A 21,431-nucleotide genomic window follows, 5' to 3' on the forward strand; every position below is an offset into this window, starting at 1 on the left:
GGGTCTGGGCTGGGGATTTGAACCCGCCACCTTAGGTGTACGTGGCTGGCGCCTTAGCCGGTTGAGCTATAGGTGCCGAGCCAAGTATTTTATTTTATTTCTTACAGTTTGTAGAGGCTGAGAAGTCCAAAGTTGAGGGGCCATATCTAGTGGTGGTGGGAACTCTGTAGATGTTAAGGCAGTGCAGGACACACATGGCAAGGGGGACTGATCCTGCTAGCTCAGGTCTCTTCTTCCTTTTTTTTAAATAAGAGATGAGCTTTCACTGTGTTGCCCAGACTGGCCTCAATCTCTCAAACTCCTGGACTAAAATTATTCTCTTGCCTCAGTCTCCAGAACAGCTGGGACCATGGGTGTACAACACCGTGCCGAGCCTCTCCTCCTCTAATAAAGCCACCTGTCCCACTCGCACAATCACCTGTCAGTCCATTAATCAACAATTGAATCAATCCATTCATGAGGGCTCAGCCCCCCTTAAAGGTCCCATCTCTCAATACTGGCACATTGGAGATAAAATTTCAACATGAGTTTTGGAAGGGACAAATATTTAAACCCTAGCAATTACCAATTCCGTTTTTTACACAAGGAAACTAAGGCTCTAAGAAGTTACATTATTTGCCTGACGTCAACAACTAATGAGTGGGAGATCTTGGTTTGAATCTACGGCCCGCCCTTGAATGACCCTGTGCAGCTTGCAGCACACTGCCCAGGGCCTTCACCAGTTGTCTGCTGGTGAGAAGCAGCCTTGGCCTGTCCTTAGCACACAGCTTCATCCCTGAGGGGAAAAAAAGAACCTTCCACCTTTGTAGAAGTATTAGGGGATAGAGAGGAAGATGAAATCCTGGAAGGAAAGCTAGCCTTGGGGTTCCCACTGAAAAGATCATCAGCTTGAGAAAAGCAATCTTAGGAGAAAGAAGCCTTTGGACACACAGAACTCACTGGATTAGGCAGCTGGGGGACAGCCAAGTAGTAGGGTACAGAGCTAGCTACATTGCCAGTACTGAATGTCAAACAGTGCAGTGACCTCGTGTCAGAGCACAAACAAAACATCACTCTGTACAGAAATTCCTGAATACTGAGGGGTTTTGTTCTCTTAGATGACCATTAAAACTGGGGAGGCTTCAGGTCCTTGGAAATTTACCATATTACTTACAATGGCCATAAATGTGATTTCTCTCTCTCTCTCGCTTTTTTTTTTTTCCCAGCAGCAAGCCTCTAAAGTTGAGAAGGTGTTTTTTACCACTGCAGTACCAGTAGCCAGTAGCACAGGTACGTAAATTCCATGTTAGCCTTAAGAGAGAGTCAACTCTCTGGGCCCCTTGGGGAACAGTTAATTATTGCTTTGCCTCAGTTTTTATAATTTTAGAAATCATTAAACAGCCTCAATTAAATTAATCACATTGTATTTATTAGAGTATTTCATTTTCTCACAACTACTGGAAGTAGTTAGTATATTTCTGGCATAAATACCATGTTTAACATTCCTTAACTATTAATAGTACATTATCTTTCAGATATAACTTTTTTTTTTTCCCTGAGACAGAGACTCACTCTATTCCCCTTGGTAGAGGGCCATGACATCATAGCTCACAGCAACCTCAAATTCTTGGGCTCAAGTGATTCTCTTGCCTCAGCCTCTCAAGTAGCTGGGACTACAGACGCCTGCCACAACACTCAGCTATTTTTAGAGACAGGGTCTCGCTCTTGTTCAGGCTGGTGTTGAACCTGTGAGCTTAGGCAATTCACCCGCCTCGGCCTCCTAGAGTGCTAGGATTACAGGTGAGCCACTGCACCTGGCCTCAGATACAACTTTTAAATGTAGCCAGAAAAAAGTCTGAATCACAGTTAATGCTAAAGAGGGCAGTTGTTAATTCACTGAAGTCTTTTCTAATTACAGTAATGAAGAAATAGCATCTGGGTCAGAGACTCCTATAGAGCTAAAATTCCTTTTATTCAGACTCTTTGTTTTATAGATTAAGAAACAGCCTCTCCCCCCCAATTAAATGACTACCCCAAAGTACTAGTTCCCAGGTCTCCAAGTTTTTACTCTGTTCTCCTGCCACTGGTCTTTAGCACTTTTAAGACACACAAGGCCAGCTGAATTCAGAGCATGCACACATACAAGAGAGACTATGAATAACAATGTGAAAGAATGGCTGGGCATGGTGGCTCACACCTCTAATCCTAGCACTCTGAGTGGGTCACCTGGGCTCATGAGTTCAGAGTCAGACCTCATTTCTAAAAATAGCCGGGCATTTGTGATGGGCGCCTATAGTTCAAACTACTTGGGAGGCTGAGGCAAGAGAATTGCTTAAGCCTGAGAGTTTGAAGTTGCTGTGAGCTGTGACATCACAGCACTCTACTGAGGGCAACAAAGTAAGACTCTGTCTCAAAAAAAAGAATATGAAAGAATGTGCCTGCCTGCAAGGCCTGCTGTGTAAAAGGATATTGATACCTACCATGTGTCAGATGCTAGGCTACAACGATAAGGGAGATGTCCTATGGGAGCGCAGGGTCTCATCCTGTACAGCATGGATGGGGGCTTGCAGGAAGATGGCAGCACTGTGCTCATGTGCCAGGGAGCTCAGTGTAACTTCAGCCCTCTGCTTAGGCCTGTAGAGGGAAGGAGGGAGTTGAGTCTTGAAAGATGAGTGTAGGTTCTTCAGAAGAGGAGCAATGTCTGGTGATTTTAGGAGGAGCTCATGGGCCCAAAGGTGTAAGCAACATATCAGGAAAAGGTAAGCATCCAATGAGACTGGCATGGAGGATACAGCAGAGAATGGCTGGAAATGAAGCTGCAGATACAGGGTCATCTTGATTCCATGTGTGACTTTCCAAAGAAGGGGGGCTTTGTCACGGAGGGCTCAGGGCTGGTGCGTGTCAGAGGCTTTTTTTTTTATTGTTGGGGATTCATTGAGGGTACAAGAAACCAGGTTACACTGATTGCATTTGTTAGGTAAAGGCCCTCTTACAATCGTGTCTTGCCCCCAGCGTCAGAGGCTTTTTACGTGACAGGGAATGTGGGCCCTTTAAAAGCTGAATAACGCCTAAAGCATGGCATCTCTCCTCCCACTGTTCCTCCCTGCTGGCACCCAGCTCTCACCTAGTTTGTGTATCCTTGTCCCTCACGTCCTGCCTGTGACTCCTTAAAGAGCAGTCTCTCTCTCACCTCTCTTGCAGGGAGCTCTGTACAGCAGATTGGGCTCAGTGTTCCTGTGATCATCATCAAACAAGAGGAGGCATGTCAGTGTCAGTGTGCATGCCGGGACTCTGCGAAGGAGCGGGCGTCTGGCAGGAGAAAGGGCTGTTCCTCCCCACCCCCTCCAGAGCCAAGGCCCCAGGCCCCCGAAGGGCCCAGCCTGCAAATACCACCGCAGACTTTTTCATCACCTCCTGTCACCCTGTCGTCATCCTCCACCGTGCCCTCCTGTGAGCAGAGCAGACAAGCAGAGACTCCTTCAGACCCTCAGACAGAAACGTTAAGTGCCATGGATGTGTCAGAGTTTCTATCCCTCCAGAGCCTGGACACCCCGTCCAATCTGATTCCCATTGAAGCGCTGCTGCAGGGGGAGGAGGAGATGGGCCTGGCCGGCAGCTTCTCCAAGTGAAGGGCACGAGTGTGCTCCCCTCCAGGATAGGAGGAGAGCAGGAGGCAGCAGATGCTATGTCTGCCACCATCATGGGTCAGAAATTTGAAGGATGAAGAAATCTACTGTTTGAAATCCTCACCTTTCAGATGTATTTTCTTTATTCATATCCCAGGAGCATCCATTTTAAGGAACTAATCTTTGGAAAAAAAAAACAAAAAACAACAAAAAAAAAGCTAAGTTATAAATGAACTGTTTGGCTGCACTGTATGTCACTTTTGCTTGTCATGTGAACTTGGAAATTAAGGTTACTCGTATGCATAAACATTCTAAATGAAAGGGTGTGGTTTCCATCAATCTGGTACTGCCCATCACTTGCACTGGGGTCTTTGTGGATTGGGCAGGAGAGTTCAGTGTGTTGGGTGTTGCTCCTCCCTGTGTGTCTTTTGAATCTGAGGCTGACTTTTGCTTGGAAGGCCAGACCCTTGCTCCATCAAAGAGGGCAGTGGCAAAGGCCAGCGAGACAGCTGTGATTTGGACAGGGTTCTGATGAGATGGCCTTGTTGTTGTGCTTGGTGTCAGTGGAGCTCAGGGTGGATAATGCAGGGGTCATCCTGCAGCCCTTTTTAGCACAAATGGGCAGCTTAAGGCCTGGCCCACAGGCTGCTGGCATGATCTGGTTCTCCAGAGGCCCTAGGCAGGTTGTTGACTGCTGTCTGTTGATGACGTGTGTATGGAGCAGGCTCTAGCAACACAGTCACAGCCTTTACCTTCCTGGTTCTTTCTGTCTCTCAGTTGCCAGGGCTTGCAGATGGCAGTGAATTTTCCTTGGGGAGCATCCCTGTTTTTGTCCTAGGGTGAACATGTGGCTTATGGACAGTTACTAGTCAGTGGTCTGCCTTCCTTTTAATGGTATTTTCTTCCTCAGAGAAGACAGGCTGCATTGTGCTTATCAGGAGAAGGTGCAGATTTAAGGGAGTTGGTACGAGGTGGCATGTAATTGGCAGGCCAGGTGTCCTGGTTCCAGGTTCTAGCCAGGCTTTTGCTTGCCCCTCCCATCTCTGCCTCTCACCCCTCTGGATTTTGCATACAGTCTACTACAGTGCAAAGAAGGATGTGATTTGCTCAGCTTAGTCATGTGATTTCTAAACAAAAAGGAAAAAAAATACGAAACGATGATCTTCTACTCAGGGTAAAACAAAATAAAAAATTCCCCTTCCACCAAAAAGCCTGAAATGTTGCAATAAGTTATCTCATTTGGAATGTTTCATTAAGTTGTTTTATAGGAAAAAAATTTTTTTGTGTGTGTGTGAATAGAATTATATCCATCTGTCTGCCTTTGGCTCCAAGTCATTGCCTCTTAAAATAAAACATAATTTACAATCCACACTAGAATGAAAGATTTCTCTCAACTGGTTATATTAATGTAGTCACGAGTGCTCACCAGACTCACCAAGCTCAGAAGCCAGGCAGGGCCCAAGGTGTGCAATAGGCCTGTGCCTCCAAAGAGCCTTTGCCTTGCCTTGTAGCGTGTTCCACAAACAAGGCTGATCTTCCGAGTCAACAGCGTCAGGCAGAAGGCAGCTGTAACTTTGCCTTGCATTTCCATTTCCCTAATGTAAGGAAATCTGCATTGGTCACTCTCCTGTTCTCTGAGCCATCGCTCAGGGCCAGCCAGCACAGTATCCAGAGCAGATAATTTTCCTTGGAGCCAGATGCCCTGCCTTTAGCCAGGGTGTTCAGGAGCAGACTTGGACCAGAGGGCAGTGGTGATGAATATTGTTACTGCTGTGAGAAGTGGGCTTAACTACAAAGCAGCTGACTTCTCACTCCAGGAGGCTAGCCAGGAGAATCCATTTATTTTTGACCTTCTGTATTCCCCTCCCCAAAAAGGCTGGGGGATTTTAGGGACCATGGACTTCAGCAGACATAGCAAAGGCAAGATGAATCTTCTGTTAGCACAGTGGATTAGTCCTCCTAGAAAACCAGCTGCTGAGTGTGAGTTGTTTTTGGTGAGTTGTTCTCTGGGCCTTGCAACCACAAGCAGCTTTGAGGTAGAGCCCTTGCTGTTTGTAACTCTTAAGAGAGTAGCAGATGGGAGCCCCAAAGTTAGCCCGTATCAGACGGCAGTCATGACCGTCCCACTTGTCTATCCTATTGTTTACGTGGGATTCAGGCTCCCTGGGAGTTGAGGTGGGAAGTAGGAGCCCAGGGAAAAACATTTGAAGTGTTCATGGTTTAAATATTGTTTAGCCTAATTGGTTAGCCAGGGCTGTGGTTATGCTGGGCCCTACCTGGGTCAGTGGCCTTTCCACTCTCCAAAGTTTGGGGGTGATGAAGAAGCATCTTAAACAGTGTTTTGGGGTTGACAATTTTTTTTTCCATTTTAAGTTTAAGTATCTGCCTTTTGAGAGTGACTTTAGATGTATAAGAGAGACTATCAGATCCAATCAGCTTTCGAGAAATCAGGAATCTGCTTAAAATGCCAGTGAGTGGTTATGAAGTGATTTACCCCCCAGGGTAGGCAGTCTTTCCCTCCTCTCCCGGTGCTCTCCCTGTCCTCCCCACCATCCTTTCATAAGTTTGGCCTCTAGTGCCAAGGACCTTGGGGTCCCTGGCTAAACTGGAGCCAGAAAGAACCTTCCTGGAGAGTGTGGTTTTCCAAACCTGGGAGTGAATGTAGGATGAGTTTTGGAGGGTCTACAGAAGTCTAGTAGTAAATTCAAGCCTTTTTTCTTTCCATGGCAAACTTAACCACTTTCGCCCTATAGATTTAAACCTTAGGATCCCACTTGCATCCCCAGTTAGGCTGCCCCTTTAAAGGGTACTCTGCACCAGGGGTGGGAGTTCATGGGCTTAGGAGGTGGTAAGTAAACCTTGGCTGGCACCACCAAACTGCCTTAGTGAATTTGGCCCTTCCTGGGCAGATAGGTAGGGGGGGCATTAGGGAAAGTGGCCCAGTCTTTCCTGGCAGGGTCTGGCCAATCTTGAGGGGCACCACTAATTTGGTGATACAAGTGGTGTCATTTATTGAATTCCACCTTCTTTTAGAAGGAGATCATGGTACAAAGCCCAGGAGGGCCTTAAGACGTGAAGACTTCTCCAGGCCTTCATGAAGGGGGCTTCTCTTCATCACCTCTGGGAAAGACAGTAGATGGGAAAGTTTTATTTTCAGGGTCAAGGCTGTGGACCGATGGGGATAATGGAAGGTGGGTGGGTTTTCCTGAGAGACTCTGTACAATACTGAATGTGTCCAGAAGGACAAGTTTGCAGAACCTCATATTGGTATATTAAAGAAATAATAAAATAAAAAAGCACTTTAGGTTATTTTATCTTTAACCCAATTGCTGCAATTTCTTTTGTGTATATATATACATATATATACTTTCCACAAAGTTTTATTTTTTGCTCAGAATAAAAAGTTAAATTGAGGTGTGAAAAGAAAAGCACTTACCTTGGTGCAATATGTGTAGCTTGACAGTCGTTGTCCCGTGTGGCCCTGGCCTGGCTGAGTCTTTCCACTTGAACAACCTGTGCTGTGAGGTTGTTCACAGGGAAACACTATTATGCATTCTCCGCATCTGCTCAATCTATGCAAGCCTCTCCCGTGTGCCCCGGGGCACCCTCAGGCTCTCTGAGGAACCGCTGTGGGTCCTGTTTGCTTCTGCTGACTGTTGAGGCCCCTTTTCATCACTTCTTGATCCCTTGCCATCTTTCCCCTCTTCACCATTAACGAAGTGATGCCTGAAAGGAAGAACAGATTGTTCCTCGGTAGAAACCTGGCACCTTCTAGACTTTTGTATCTGTAATCACGTCCATTGTCCTTAATCTTAAAGGTGTCTCCAGAGTCTGAAACCATTGATTTGTGGAACTGCAAGAATATTGCTCAAGAGTTTACAGTTTTCTTACACCACCAATCAGAAATATGTTTGGGGAGGTAGCATGGTGATGGGGGGGGCAACATGAGCCATTTCCATACTGCTCCCGGTACTACCTGTGTTGGTTCCTTAAGCCAGAAGGCCTCCAGCCTTTAAGTCCAGTAAACAAAGCTCTTAGTAACGTTTTATCAACTTTCTTCCTTCTCCACCTCCACCCATTTTATCTTCAATCCTCAGGCTGTAGAATAGAGAAGTTTTAAGATATCCTTAGCCAAAGCAGATTTCCATAGATCTAATACACAAATGTTCTGCTGTGATCATCAACTGTTCACTCGTTAATATTGGGGAGATGATGGGTGCAACAAAACTGAATTATGCATATTTCTGATTGGTCAGTCATTTTAGCTTGTTTCCTCTTGCATACTTTGAAGAGAGAGAAAAGGTCCTATATTTCTTCTCATGCCCAAGGGAAAGCTGACAACCACAGTATGGGCACTTCTCACTGTTACTCCTGTTCAAGAGGGCTTCTCAGTCTGCACTGAAAAGATGCAAATTAAACTGGATCTTTATGTCAATGTGTATATAGTACAAGCTTTTTTACTGGAAGTGAGGTTTAAAACCACACACTGCCCTTTTGGTGGTGTGCCTGCTGGGCCAAAAATTGGGTGATAATGTAGTGTCACTTTCTCAGCTCAAGGCAGTTTCTACTTTTTCTTATGGGAAAATTTTTCATAAAACCTTTTTGCACCAAAACCCAGGGATGTTTTTTGTAATATCCTTGTTATCGTTGTAGTGATGCCAAGTCACAGGCTTCTCTTGCCCTTTTCCTCCTGTGTTCTCAGGCCTCCTAAAGGCTGTTCAAATCAACAGTCTACATCCTTTGTTGTGTTTTGGAGAATGTGAGGGTGGGGGGTCAGAGTTCAAGGTGGCTGTTCCCTTTTCCTGTGAACTCCTCCTAGCTCTTGTTTGGGGAAGGTGGCTAGAACAGGTTGTTGCTAAGTGTCTGGCTCTGATCTTCTTCTGGCCAGGAAAGGCAAGAGCCCCTGAGAGCCTTCTTTTTGACACACACTAATCATTGGCCAGGGTGTTGGTGACAATTTTTTAAATCCCAAATACTTTTATTTGGATTATGTTAAAAGTCTATCAAGTTTATTTAAGTGTGAAACATGGGAACAACGGACTTCCACTGAGCGATAATGAAAACGTTACAGGTTCAGTACTTCCAAAGGAAGAAACCTCCAAACCCAAAAAAGAATAAATATGAATTTGTATTTTTGAAGAATGTGAAATAATGGTGTTTGCTTAATTGTTCATTTTGTATAAACTTAATATTGTACTTTAAAATATCTGCTAAGAAGTGAAAATTTAACTTTTTGGAATTGAAAAAGCAATATTAAATACTAATGAAATCCTAATTAAATGCTTATTTAAATCTGGTAGTATCTGTGGCATTTCTTCCCTGCCCTGCTCATGGTTGGTATTTTTCCACCACTCCCCCCTGCCCAGCCATTACAGCCTCTTAAGAGAGGGGACAGAAAGGAAAGGTCGTTCACCAGGAGAGTCTGCAGGTTTCCTTTTAATCAAGGCTCTGCTGAAAGTGTTTCGTGGAGCCAAGAGCCCCCAAAGCATGAAATGATCATGTAACACCACCTAGATTCCCCCATAGCAGGCCAGACCACTCTGGCTAGCACTGCTAGTCTGCCCAAATCTGGGTAATCAGATTGGGTATTCGGTTGGCTGCATTTCAAAGCACAGCACTGCTTTCAGCCAGGCTGAAGTGGGAGTGAACCCAGCTGCTAGCAGAGCTGCCACCCCAGGCTGAGAGCCAAGTAGCAGCCGCTGCCAGTGAAGACTGGCCCCTTTATTGAAGGGAATTGTTCAGAGTCCAGCCACCAGCCCTGGTGAGGGAGAGAAGTCAGGGCATCCGGCTGGGAGATGGTCAGGGTTCCGCAGCTCCATCGCCAGCATCCTTTGGAAAGCCACCTCTGGCGGAGACAGCTGGCTGGGAGGCAGCTCCGGGTTTGGCTGAGACGTTCTAGTTAGAAAAGAAAAAAAAAAAAAATTAGGCTGGGAGGAAAGGCCTTGGATTAGGCCCACAAGGATATATGGCCACTTAGCATTTGGATAGTATTAACTTTTCTAAAACCTCCTACCAGATAAAAGGAGGTTGGGGAAAAGCGATGGGGACACGCTCCCCCATTCCAAGGGAAGCTAGGGCTTGCCCATTCTAGCCAATGGGCAGACCCCACCCCCCAGGCCCAGCCCGGGGTGGGCACTGACCCCGCCGCCAGCCGGCTCCGGGCGCCGGCGGCCCAGCTGCCTCAGCATCTCCTCGCAGGCGGCGATGGTGTCCAGGAGCTGCCGCTGCCGCTGCTCCACAGCGTCCAGCAGCTGCTGGGCGCGCTCATCCCGGGGCGGCTGCGGGGGTGGCCTCCCGCCGAGCCCCAGCCCCGCCTTCCCGCGGTCCACGCCGGCAGCCTCCCTGCCCGGAGAGAGCGAGAGACAGACGGTCAGGGCCGGCGCTTGCGCGGGGTGCGAGCCCCTTCCCCCCACCCCACGGGCCCCCTCTCACCCCCGTGACCAGTCTGAGCCCGGGCCCCATTCCATCTCCGCCTGCGCGGCCCGACCACCACCCACTTTCGGCCGCCCCCCCCTCCCCAGCGCTGCGCTAGGGCTCCGCAAAGCTGCGCCCCGCCCCGTCCCCACCGGTCTCCTTCAATCCTCCTGGGGGTCGTGGTCCCTTTAAGCTGCCCGGCGCGGGGGTGGGGCCGAGCCGCCAGAACCGGAAGCTGGCTTGGAACGTCACTTCCTCCCGGAAGCGAGCCTCGGCAGATGTCTCCAGCGCGTTGGTGCGGTGGGATGAGGGCCGCGGTGGCTGCCAGCGTGGGCTTGAGCGAGGAGCCCGTGGGCTCCCGGAGCGGTCGCCTCCTCCGCCCGCCAAGCCCTGCTCCGGCGATGCCAGGGGCCCGGCTGTTGCGGCTCCCAGGGAGCGGGGCCGGGCAGGCCGCGAGCTCCGAGCGCGCCGGCTGGACGGAGGCGCTGCGGGCCGCCGTGGCCGAGCTGCGCGCCGGCGCCGTGTTGGCGGTCCCCACCGATACGCTGTACGGCCTGGCCTGCTCGGCGAGTTGCTCGGCGGCACTGCGCGATGTGTATCGCCTCAAGGGCCGCAGCGAGGCCAAGCCGCTGGCGGTATGCCTGGGCCGCGTGGCCGACGTCTACAGGTAAGGCCTCCCTGACCCGGCCCCGCTGGAGGCGGCACCACGGGAGGGGTTTCCGGTGACAAGCTTGGGAGACTGAGGCGCAGAGAGCGGGAGGGGCTTGTTCAAGTTCACCAGGGAATACGGAACTGGAAATGTGTACCGAGTGCAAACATAGTAACGTAACATAGTAGCAAATGTCTTGAAGAAAACAAAGCAAGGAGTTGGATACTTCTGTTACAGTGCCACAGCGGTGCAACTGTTTGTAGTCTGAGATCAGAGGCGTGTAGTCGCCAAGCCAAGGAGTGCACCTGTGGAACTGTTTTCTGAAGCAGGGAGACAGCTTTAGAGACCCTTTTCCTGGTTCTTCCTAGAGTGTGAAAAAAGGAGAACCAGTGGTCCTTCATTTTAAATGTATTTATGCTCCTTTGTTTCTCAGGTACTGCCATGTGAGAGTACCAGAGGAGCTCCTGAAAGACTTGTTGCCGGGACCAGTGACTCTGGTGATGGAACGCACAGAGGCTCTCAACAAGGACCTGAACCCCTTTACTCCTGTGAGTGAAATTTTCTCGTGTTCCTGAAGGCCAAGCCAGTTTTTGGTGTTGCTTCATTGCAGCTTCCATCTGCCGTTGATGATTGTTCTTCTCTTCCCTTGGGAGAGTAAAAGAGGGAGAAAGCAGTTGAGTGGTTCCTGTTTTAATGTTGAAAAACAATTTTTTTCTCATGTCCCCAGACTCTTCCTGGCCACTTGGCTTTCACTAGGATCCAGGCCAGACCCCTCCCTTGTTCATTCTAATCTTTCTGATGATCTCTTTATCTCTTGCCCTATAGCTTGTAGGCATCCGGATTCCTGACCACACCTTTATGCAAGATTTGTCCCAGATGTTTGGGGAACCTCTTGCTCTCACTAGTGCCAACCTCAGCTCCCAGGCCAGTTCTCTGAATGTTGAGGTGAGTTACCCAGTCCTTCGGCCAGAAACATCACCAGCCCAGATAATGTTTTTCCTAAACCATTTGGGTTGGTGGTATACGGGAATTGCCCAGCAGGACAGTTGCCCTTTTGGGTCAACGGTGGGAAGGCCACTAAGCATCAGAGAGTTGGGAAAGGGTAATCTAAATTAAAGAATCTTAGAGAGATGGTGGCACCTGTAGCTCAGTAGGTAAGGTGCCAGCCACATACCCCGAAGCTAGCAGGTTCGAACCTGGCTAGGACCAGCTAAAATAACAATGACAACTGCAACAACAACAAAAAAACAGCCCATGTTGTATTGGGCGCCTATAGTCCCAGCTACTTGGGAGGCTAAGGCAAGAGAATTGCTTAAGCCCAAGAGTTTGAGGTTGCTGTGAGCTGTGACACCACAGCACTCTACCTAGGCTGACAGCTTGAGACTATCTCAAAAAAAATAAATTAATTGGTTAAGGCATCTTAGAGAGTTTTTGTCTCAAGTTTGAGAGGCCAGGAGAAGAACAGTTGTTTTCTTTTTTTCCTTTTTTCTTTTTTGAGATAGTGTCTCATTCTGTCACTCTGGGTAGAGTCTAGTGGTGTCATAGCTCACAGCAACCTGCAAACTCCTGGGTTCCACTGATCCTCCTACCTCAGCCTCCCAAGTAGCTGGGACTTTTTTTTTTTTTTTTTTTTTTGTAGACAAGAGTCTCAAGCTGTTGCCTGGGTAGAATGCTGTGGCATCACAACTCACAGCAACCTCTACCTCTTGGCCTCAAGTGATCCTCTTGCCTCAGTTTTTCTATTTTGGTAGAGACAGGGGTCTAGCTTTTGCTCAACCTGGTCTTGAACTCATGAGCTCAAGCAATCCACCCACTTTGGCCTCCCAGAGTGCTAGGATTACAGGCATGAGCTACTGCCCCAGCTTCTTTCTACTATGTTTGTAGTAACAGGAAAGATTATGACAAGTAAACCACTGTTTTCCTTTTTTTGTGAAGGTAGCAGTTTGGGGAGAATACAGAGTTAGGTTATAAGTTTTTACAACGGTTCTATAAAGAAAGATGAAGGAGTTAAGTCTCCAAAAATTAAATCACTTGTTCTAAGTCACAGAGCCATTAAGTGTCTGACCCAGATTTTTGCCCAGTGTTTTATTCTTAATCCTGTTTTCTTATCTGCCACAGGCTGGGTCAAAGAAAGGATCATTCTAATCCTATCTTGGCTACATAGTTTAGAATGGGTGAGGACATAATGAAATTTCACGTACTTCTTACTAAATGCAGATTGTAATAATCAGGTGATGGGGTTCTCCATGCTCAGACCTAGAGTGGGCTCAGGGACCATGGAAAGTGAGAGAGAATTCAGCACCCTCTCTCATTCTCAGAGGACAGGTTTGACTTGGTCATGGTGGTGGCACTTAAGGAGCAAGGGTGAGGATGCAGCAGGGAGGGGGGGAGGTTCTTAGCCTGTCAGCAGTCATTTGACCTATCTGAAATGCAGAAACTGGTATTTTTTTTTTTTTTTTGTAGATACAGTTTCATTTTGTCACCTTTGGTAGAGTGCCGTGGCGTCACACAGCTCACAGCAACCTCCAACTCCTGGGCTTAGGTGATTCTGTTGCCTCAGCCTTCCAAGTAGCTGGGACTACATACACTCGGCACAATGCCTGGCTATTTGTTTGTTGCAGTTTGGCTGGGGCTGGGTTTGAACCCGTCACCCTCAGTATATGGGGCTGGCGCCCTACCCACTGAGCCACAGGCGCCGTCTGGTATTTTTTTTTTTCTTGAGTCTTGCATCACAGCTCACAGCAACCTCCAACTGCTGGGCTTAAGCGATTCTCTTGCTTCAGCCCCCCAAGTGGTTGGGACTACAGGCGCCGCCATAACTTAGCCTGGCTATTTTTTGGTTGTAGTTGTCATTGTTTGCCTAGCCGAGGCTGTATTTGAACCTGCCATCTCTGGTGTATGTGGTTGGTGCCCTAGCCGCTTGAGCTACAGGTGCCAAGCCAAAAACTGGTATTTCTGATCTCCCATTCCAAATTCCCAGGCCTAACTGCTACCACAGTGTCTTCATTAGGTGGTGGTAGACACTCTAGCTCAACTGTCATTTCAACCCACAGTTTTAGTGGGAATATATTTCCCATAGCCCAAGGACTGAATACTCATGGCATGCACTTAGAGAGTCTACCCTGTTTTCTCTCCCTATCCTAATCCACAGTTGCAGTGAGATCCAGGAACGTAGTGGTAGAGCTGGAAGGACGCTGAGTGATCACAGAGTATAAGTCTCCTTGTTTTATAGGCCTGGATAAAGTAACTTGCACGCAGTAACAGAGATAGGATGGCAAATCCAGGGTAAAAGCCTATATCTCTGGATTTCTACCCAGAACTTAATTCCTTCAGGCACAGCAAGATTTTCTTTTCTTTTGTCTCACTCTGTCATCCAGGTTGGACTGCAGTGATGTGATCATAGCTCACTGTAGCCTCAACTCCTGGGCTCAAGGGTTCCTTCTGCCTCAGCCTCCTAAAATGCTGGGACTACAGGTTTGAGCCACTGTGCTTGGCCTCGGTGGGTATTAGTTGGGGAGTTAACCTGGGAGAGTTCCAAACCTATAGGATACAATGTCCTTGGTGTAGCTGACCTTAACTAAATGAGCGTCCTCCTTCCTGTGCTTAGAGGAAGGTGCCTCCTGTTTTAAAACTGTTAGGCCTTTACCTGACATATGATATCATTGCAGAGGCCAAGGATGGTATCCATATTCTTCATATCCAACTCTTCTTCCTAGGAGTTCCAACACCTCTGGCCTCATTTGTCCTTGGTCATTGATGGAGGACCAATTGGGGATAGCCAGAGCCCTGAGTGTCGCCTTGGCTCAACTGTGGTTGATTTATCTGTGCCTGGAAAGTTTGGCATTATTCGTCCTGGCTGGTAAATCTCTATCCTATGGCTTGGGAATAGATTTGTGGGAGGTTCGCAAGATTAAAAGAAGCCCTGACAAAAAAATGAAGTTTGTCATTCCTTCCTGTGTTGCCTTGAGTGGGTGTAGGCAGATACGGAAAGGTAGTAGATGCAGTAGGACTAAGTTTGCTGGATTTTTTAGGATTCATCAAGCATTCAATGAATAGAGCATAATAAGACCAAGGAGTTTAGGTCCCTATTTGTCTTACTCTGGTGGGCTCTGGGCTTTGCAAAGTCAGACTATTAACTTTTCCTGTTTTTTTTCCCAGTGCCCTAGAAAGAACTACAGCCATTCTCCAACAGAAGTACAGGCTGCTTCCCTCACACTGATCCTGCCTGTGAAACTCAGAAGGAGGGAAGGCCCAAGGACTGGTGCTCGATACTATGTGTCTGTCCTCTAGTGGTTGGCAAGGCCTCATTTGCAGAGGCCACTGGAGCTACATCACTAGCCTGACCCCATAGGCAACATAGACCAAGCTCCGAAAGTGCTGGTTTAGCCTCGCACCTGGGGGAAAGGTTGTATTTATTATTTATATGTTTTAATATGTCAGCCAAAAGCTGAACAAAGAGGTTAAGAACATTCCTAGGTGGCCTTATTCTAATTGAACAGTAATGTAAGTAAGGGATTTGGAATCTTGTGCAAGCCTCCTCTCTGGTAGCATTCAAGGTTCAAACCAGGTAGAAGTGCCAGTGCTGTTTCAAACTCTCAGGTAACCAAGGGCATGGATTGGGCTCCCGAAGTTGAAACAGGTTAGGATAAGGAGTATGGAGCCAAAGGCCGAACACTGTTTCTTCTGCACCAGCAGAGCTAGTGGAGCCCTGTGTTGTGATTGGCCGGCCGGGAGCACAGTCATTTGGTCACAGTGGGAATTCTGCACAGATAGTAGGGAGTAGAGGTGTGGTGGGAATCCAAATGAAAAGTTTTAGAAAAGAAATCTCTATTATCCTTTTCAGCCAGTGACCTTCTTATTTATTCAGAAAACACATAATTATACCTCATAACCCCTATAAAACTTTTGTTTAAATCCAATGTTGGTAGCTTTTTGTCTTTATTTGTGTGTGTACCAAGTGTTAAATGTGATTATTATTGGGCATGTGAACTTTACTTTTCTTTAATATAAAAAATGCTGCTATTAAAGATATTTGTAAATGGTTTATTTTTCTTTGAATTATTTGCCTAGGGTAGTAGTATTAGGTCAAAGTATATGAACGTGTTTATGGCTCTTGATAGACAGTAGCTTGCAGAACTGAATCAAGTTACACTGCCATCAGCAATGTGTGAGAATGGCTGTCCCTGCCTCTTGGCCTGGCCATGCTTTTCGGGATATTTTAAAATGTTAACGTGTGAAATGAAGCCTCAGTGTTGCTTCTGCAAATTACTATAGGTCAAATCGGTCCTGCCTGCCTTGCTTTCCCCAGTTAAGCCAGGTGGCCAGGACTTTTCATCTGTCTGTGAGGTTTAGGATCAGTTACCTGACTGGGGCTGCATGTCCTTGAGGTGCTCCACCTCCCTCCTTATACTCCAGCTCCCAAAATTCCAATCAGTCTTGAGCCTGTAAACTTAGTATAAAGATTTCCAGTGCAGGTATTTTTAGTTATATCCTGTCTATGGCCATATCCTAAATGTGCCTGATTGTCTCTCAAGCAAATTCTAAGAACCTTGCCAAGGTGTTCGGGGGCCTGCTTTAATGAGGACCTCTAAAATTAGCATATTAGTTAATTTATAAATAAGCTATCCGTTTATTAACTGCTGCCTCTAGAATCTTATCTAAACTCTTAAGCAAATCCACTCTTTATTGTACTAAAACCATAGCCAGCCAAGCCCTGTAAAGTCTTGAAGAGAGCAAAAAGAATGCTTTCTTAAGAATACCACTTCATATTTAATAAATACAAATCATAGTAGCACTGAAAATGGCTCTAGTGATTGGGTCTCCTTCAGTTCAGGCAGCTAAAGGGAAGCAAGGTATCCTAGTCCTCTCCCTGGAGCCAAATGTTCATTTGGGAAAAGTGAACTCTGGAGTGCAGAGGTATCTTTTAAGAGACAGTCTCACTTTATCACCCTCAGTAGAGTGCTGTGGCATCACACCTCACTCCAACTCCTGGGCTTAGGCTATTCTCTTGCCTCAGCCTCTGGAGTAGCTGGGACTACAGGCCTGGCTATCTTTTGTTGCAGTTTGGTCTAGGCTGGGTTCAAATCTGCCACCCTCGCTATATGGGGCTGGTGCCCTATCCACTGAGCCACAGGTGCTGCCCTCCCCCACCCCCCCTTTTTTAAGAGGGAAATGGAACTGAACTCCCAGCACTAGATAAACTGCAGAAAGGAAAAACAACTATGCCCAGGCACCAACTACAAGGCCACACCAAATAAGGAAGCCGGATCCTGTAAATGTCAGGACAGGAACCATTCCTTGGTCAAGTTTTCTGCAGCACACAGTAAGGTACTTGATTAGCGAGTGTTGAATGAATGCTCGGGATTATGTCCCAATTGGGTTTAAGAATCTACTGGGAAGAGCTTAGACCTAGAAATTCCCTTCTGGAAGTCTCAAATATTCCCTCACTTAGAGAAGACAGATGGTGTGGGAAGGAGGTCTGGAGAGAGCACAGGCTGGCAGAGGGAGTGCATGCTGGCCCAGACCCTGACACCCTTCCAAAAACAGTGACCGGGGGACTCCACTACAAACCTGCCACGGAGTTCAAAGCTAGAAGGGATTATATGAAAGGGTTCTGAAGACAAGAAGCTGCCCTAGGTTAAGTCCAGTCACATGCCCACTTCTGTCCCCTCTGGAATGCTGCTTAGCTTCCTGTCACTGTAGAGGACCCCAGCACCTCTTGCCTAAGGAATAGGGTTGGCAGCCCACACAGCAGCACCTAGCTACTGACTTGGGAATAAGAGAGTGCCTCAGCTGAGCCCCACATGGTGACAGCTCCCAGCAAGGCTGGGACATCAGTCCCTCGTGACCCTTAGCAGGCCCTTCACATCAGCCACTGCTCTTTCTCTTTGATGAAGTGCTCTGCCCAGCGGCGGGTCAGCTCCAGGTATAGGCTGGGCTGATGAGGCAGGTAGTCCAAATACAGGCGAGTTGGTGTCTTCTTGGGAATGGCTTTCTCAATCTGGGTGCCCTCATGCCACTCATTGAAGGAGGTGATGGAGACAATCTCAGGTCTCACTGTCAGGGCCGCCTGCAGGGCCGTCTCATAGTACTTGCCATTGACCCTGTTTCGAGTATTGTGGTTGTTCCAGGGCCGGATGCTGGTGTCTATGTAGCCAGGTCCCACACTGGGAATGAACATGAGGTTGTTGGCATCACAAAAGTTCTTCACAGCTTTCCAGTTCTGATGGGAGGAGCCAAAGGAAAAGCCATTGGAGGCAAAATAGGTATACATGCCATCAAACCCTGCAGCCAGGATGTCATGAGTATGGCTCTCCTCCACCAGCAGTGCTATGAAGACCCCATCGTAGGGAGTACTGCGCACTGAGTGGGGCCCATTTGGTGTCAGGAGATGGGCCCAGGCCTCAGGGGACGTCAGGTATGAGTCGTAGATATAAAAGAGCGGGAGGCTCTTGCCCATGCTGTTCTTATAGCGGTAAAATGCACCATGGGAGCCGTACCTGGGGGGCAGGAAAGAGAAGAACCTGAATTAGATGGGCAAGACCAGCACAGCTGTAGGACCAGCCATGGATGACGTCCTTCTCCCACCCCCACCCCCTTTTTTTTGAGACAGAGCCTCAAGCTGTCACCCTGGGTAGAGTGCTGTGGCATCACAGCCCACAGCAACCTCCAACTCCTGGGCTCAAGTGAGTCTCCTGCCTCCGCCTCCCAAGCAGCTGGCTATTTTTTGGTTGCAGCTGTCATTGTTGTTTGGTGGCACAGGCTGGATTCAAACCTACCAGCTCCAGTGGCTGGTGCCTTAGCCGCTTGAGCCACAGGCGCCAAGCCAATGACATCCTTTTTGATGCCACAGTACAGTTTGGAACTCAGTTAATCTCCACAGTTGGACCATCACACATCTAAGCAAAAACCTGACTCCCCTCTCTCCTCTCCCCAGCCTTGCCATTCCTAAGCCTCACTTCCCTACCATGAGCCAAGGCACCACCATCTTTCCTTTGGACTATACGGCAACAGCCACTTAACTGGTCTCCAGGCTCCCATTCCTACCTCCCTGTAGTCAATTCACTATCCCCACTTATTGGACCTGGCCCTCCTTCTTCCATTCCTGCTATCACCCTTGTATTACTCCCCACCTGGCCTTTCTAGTCTGCTGTCATGTCAAGCTTATCCCATCTTATGCCTTTTGCATCTGCCAGCCCCCTGCCTGGAATTTCTTCCATACCTCCAGATCTTTGCAGAGCTGACTCGTAATTTAGGTGTTAGCTCACACGTTGTCTCCTCAGAGAGACTCACCTGAACACCATTCTAAAGTACTTCCTCTAACATGCTCTAGCTCATAACCCTGCTTTATTCTTTACTTTTTCATAGTATGGGCCACTATTTGATTTTTCCTATGGAATGACTGTCTGCCCCACAGGACCCCCAAAACACACTAGAATGCAAATGTTACAAAGTCAGAACCTTTGCTGGGCCTACCCACTGCAGTGTAACAGCACAGGAGACGCGTAGGCACCCAGTGGTTTCTGAATGAAGAAATGATGCGCACACACTAGATAAGCCACTGTCACATATATTAACTTATGTCACTCTCTCAAGACTCAAAGGTTAAGAGGCTTGCTCTGATCAGAGGCCACAGAACTAGAACTGGAACCTAAGTTGCCTGACTCCAAGTCCAACTTCTACCATAAAACAGCTGCTGGGAACACAGCTCTGTCACTTGACCTACCCCCCCCCCCCATTTTGTTTTCCACCAAAATACCAGGCCCCCAGAGCGGGCTTACGTGTCAATGATGTACTTGATGTTGTCATGTACAGTGATGTCATCTCGGCCCTTGTAGGGTTGGATATGGAAGGCCACCTGCCACAAACAGAGGGGTAACTGGTCAGGTGAGTATCTGTCCAGGGACCATCACATGTGAGGCTCATGCTCCCGCCATGGCCTGAGGAGAGGGCCTGGCAACAGTGAGCACAACAAAGATAGAGACAGCTACTGGCCTGCAAGGCCAAAAAAAAGAGAGGTGAGAGGTTTGCCCACCTCCCACAGCAGGGCATGTGTGGGCTGTTACAGAGTGGCTGATAGCTTTCAACAGCTCCAAGTGACTGGTGCCAGCTACCTGAAACAATGGAAGAGGTGAGGTGACACTGTGTCAATGGGAAAAATGTGCTATGACCTATTAAACATGTCACTGATGGAATTTTCCTCAGGAATGGAAAGTGAGGCTTCTCTTTGTAGTTTTTCTTTCTTCACCACAAAGGTGAGGAATGATTGACTTGAATGGTACGTTTGGGGAAAATAACGACAGGCTTCACTCAGCTCTGTCCTTCCTGAGGCGAGCCTTCCTGCCGAAGCGTGGTGTTGTGCTCTGCTCCTTGAGACACTGCCTGGCACCAGGGAGTTAGGTCCAGAGTTCAATCTGGAGGTCCACTTGGCTCTTGTCTACCCTGTATCCAGGGTTTCCAACCTAACCTCTACTATTATTTAATAAAAGTGATATTTACTTCATTTCCCATTTATCCTATATATAATTTTCTCAGAATTTAAGAAAATAAGAATGACGTAGGCATTATTTATTTTGAACCCTCCCCCAAAACCACACTTGCTACATATTTGCCATCCCTTAGCTACCCCCAGAAACTTCTGTAGAGGCACTAACCCAGTGAGCAGAGCAGAGTAGAGCCTATCTCCAGAATAGGCTGGAGACTCACCTGGATGTTGAACTGATGGGCGGTGTCCAGAATGGCAGGCACCAGGTCATCTGAGGGTTCCCCATTATCATCAGCCATGCCAGGTGGGTACCAGGACAGGACCAGGACTCCTGAGACACAACACAAAGGCCACTTTAGAAACAGACAGTACCCTCCTCAAGATTTTTTTTTTTTTTTTTGAGACAGAGTCTCACTTTGTCACCCTCAGTGCCATGGCATCACAGCAACTTCCAGCTCCTGGGCTTAGGCAATTCTCCTGCCTCAACCTCCTGAGTAGCTGGGACTACAGGCGCCCACCACAACACCCAGCTATTTTTTTGTTGCAGTTTGGCCAGGGCCGGGTTTGAACCTATCACCCTTGGTATATGGGGATGGTGCCCCACTCACTGAGCCACAGGCGCTGCCCAAGATTTTTTTTTTTTTTAAACAGTCTCACTTTGTCACCCTTGGTAGAGTGCTGAGGCACCATAGCTCACAGCAACCTCAAACTCCTGGGCTCAAGAGATTCTCTTGCCTCAGCTTCCCAAGTACCTGGGACTATAGGTGCCCTCCACAATGCCTGGCTATTTTTTTTTTTTTTTTTTTTGCAACAGTGTCTCACTATGTCACCCTCAGTAGTGTGGTGTCACTGCTCACAGCAACCTCAAACTCTTGGGCTTAAGTGATTCTCTTGCTTCATCCTCCCATGTAGCTGGGACTATAGGCATCTGCCCCAATGCCTATTTTTGGTTGCAGTTGTCATTGTTGTTTAGCTGGCCTGGGCTGGGTTCGAACCTGCCAGCTCAGGTGTATGTGGCTGGCATGTAACCACTGAACTATGGGCACAGAGCCACGCCTGGCTATTTTTTAGAGATGAGGTCTCACTCTGGCTCAGGCTGGTCTCGAACCTATGAGCTCAAGCAATCCACCTGCCTGGGCCTCCCAGAGTGCTAGGATTACAGGTGCGAGCCACTACACCAGGACCCCCTCAAGATTTTTTTTTTTATTTCACAAACATACCCCTCTAACTGGAAAATGGTTTCTTTTTAGACAGTCTCTCTGTTTTTTTTTTTTTTTTT

The 21,431-nt window shown here is 47.9% G+C and overlaps 4 protein-coding genes across 8 annotated transcripts in view; 2 read left to right on the forward strand and 2 right to left on the reverse strand.

Annotated features, from left to right (window-relative positions):
- The window catches only part of MTF1 (metal regulatory transcription factor 1), a 54,848-nt gene extending 47,922 nt beyond the window's left edge, over nucleotides 1–6,926 (forward strand). For 2 of the 3 annotated variants that reach the window (XM_003788150.3, XM_023512150.1), the window contains 2 exons: nucleotides 1,206–1,269; nucleotides 3,181–6,926. In XM_003788150.3, coding sequence (XP_003788198.1) covers nucleotides 1,206–1,269; nucleotides 3,181–3,608 — 492 coding nt within the window. In that variant the 3' untranslated portion in view covers nucleotides 3,609–6,926. The remainder of the gene's footprint in view (nucleotides 1–1,205; nucleotides 1,270–3,180) is intronic. The other variant, XM_023512151.1, reaches the window with a different exon arrangement.
- Nucleotides 6,927–9,021: 2,095 nt separating this feature from the next.
- Nucleotides 9,022–10,677, reverse strand: CUNH1orf122 (chromosome unknown C1orf122 homolog). Of its 2 annotated transcripts, none has more exons than XM_012804141.1 (3): nucleotides 10,038–10,677; nucleotides 9,746–9,947; nucleotides 9,022–9,500 (listed from the first exon to the last, which is right to left on the reverse strand). In XM_012804141.1, exons 1-3 carry the CDS (start codon nucleotides 10,070–10,072, stop codon nucleotides 9,405–9,407), a joined length of 333 nt encoding a protein of 110 aa, XP_012659595.1. In that variant the 5' UTR covers nucleotides 10,073–10,677; the 3' UTR covers nucleotides 9,022–9,404. The 2 variants fall into 2 exon arrangements, with proteins under 2 accessions (XP_012659595.1, XP_003788200.1); XM_003788152.3 differs by having other exon boundaries at nucleotides 10,172–10,671.
- On the forward strand, nucleotides 10,258–15,706 carry YRDC (yrdC N6-threonylcarbamoyltransferase domain containing). The gene is made up of 5 exons (XM_003788151.3): nucleotides 10,258–10,686; nucleotides 11,102–11,216; nucleotides 11,494–11,613; nucleotides 14,385–14,527; nucleotides 14,827–15,706. Exons 1-5 carry the CDS (start codon nucleotides 10,298–10,300, stop codon nucleotides 14,885–14,887), a joined length of 828 nt encoding a protein of 275 aa, XP_003788199.1. The 5' UTR covers nucleotides 10,258–10,297; the 3' UTR covers nucleotides 14,888–15,706.
- A 1,816-nt stretch (nucleotides 15,707–17,522) lies between these two features.
- The window catches only part of MANEAL (mannosidase endo-alpha like), a 6,461-nt gene continuing 2,552 nt past the window's right edge, over nucleotides 17,523–21,431 (reverse strand). Inside the window, exons 2-4 of one of the 2 annotated variants that reach the window (XM_003788153.3) lie at nucleotides 20,374–20,483; nucleotides 19,449–19,525; nucleotides 17,523–18,167 (exon numbers count right to left, since the gene is read on the reverse strand). In XM_003788153.3, the coding sequence (XP_003788201.1) occupies nucleotides 17,531–18,167; nucleotides 19,449–19,525; nucleotides 20,374–20,483 (824 nt within the window). In that variant the 3' untranslated portion in view covers nucleotides 17,523–17,530. Of the gene's footprint in view, nucleotides 18,168–19,448; nucleotides 19,526–20,373; nucleotides 20,484–21,431 lie in introns of those variants that run through there. The other variant, XM_012804142.1, reaches the window with a different exon arrangement.

The sequence above is a fragment of the Otolemur garnettii genome, unplaced genomic scaffold (genome assembly GCF_000181295.1).
Source record: "Otolemur garnettii isolate 467f Iridium unplaced genomic scaffold, OtoGar3 scaffold00025, whole genome shotgun sequence".
In the NCBI taxonomy this organism is placed as follows: Eukaryota; Metazoa; Chordata; class Mammalia; order Primates; family Galagidae; genus Otolemur; species Otolemur garnettii.

Coding starts and splice junctions, on each gene's coding strand:
- CUNH1orf122 (XM_012804141.1), bottom strand. CDS start 10,072: ATGGAATGGGGCCCGGGCTCAGACTGGTCACGGGG. Junction 9,948..10,037: donor GGCTCAGACTGGTCACGGGG/GTGAGAGGGGGC, acceptor CTCTCCGGGCAG/GGAGGCTGCCGGCGTGGACC. Junction 9,501..9,745: donor CGGAGCCGGCTGGCGGCGGG/GTCAGTGCCCAC, acceptor TTTTCTAACTAG/AACGTCTCAGCCAAACCCGG.
- YRDC (XM_003788151.3), top strand. CDS start 10,298: ATGTCTCCAGCGCGTTGGTGCGGTGGGATGAGGGCCGCGGTGGCTGCC. Junction 11,614..14,384: donor CCAGTTCTCTGAATGTTGAG/GTGAGTTACCCA, acceptor TCTTCTTCCTAG/GAGTTCCAACACCTCTGGCC. Junction 14,528..14,826: donor GGCATTATTCGTCCTGGCTG/GTAAATCTCTAT, acceptor TTTTTTTCCCAG/TGCCCTAGAAAGAACTACAG.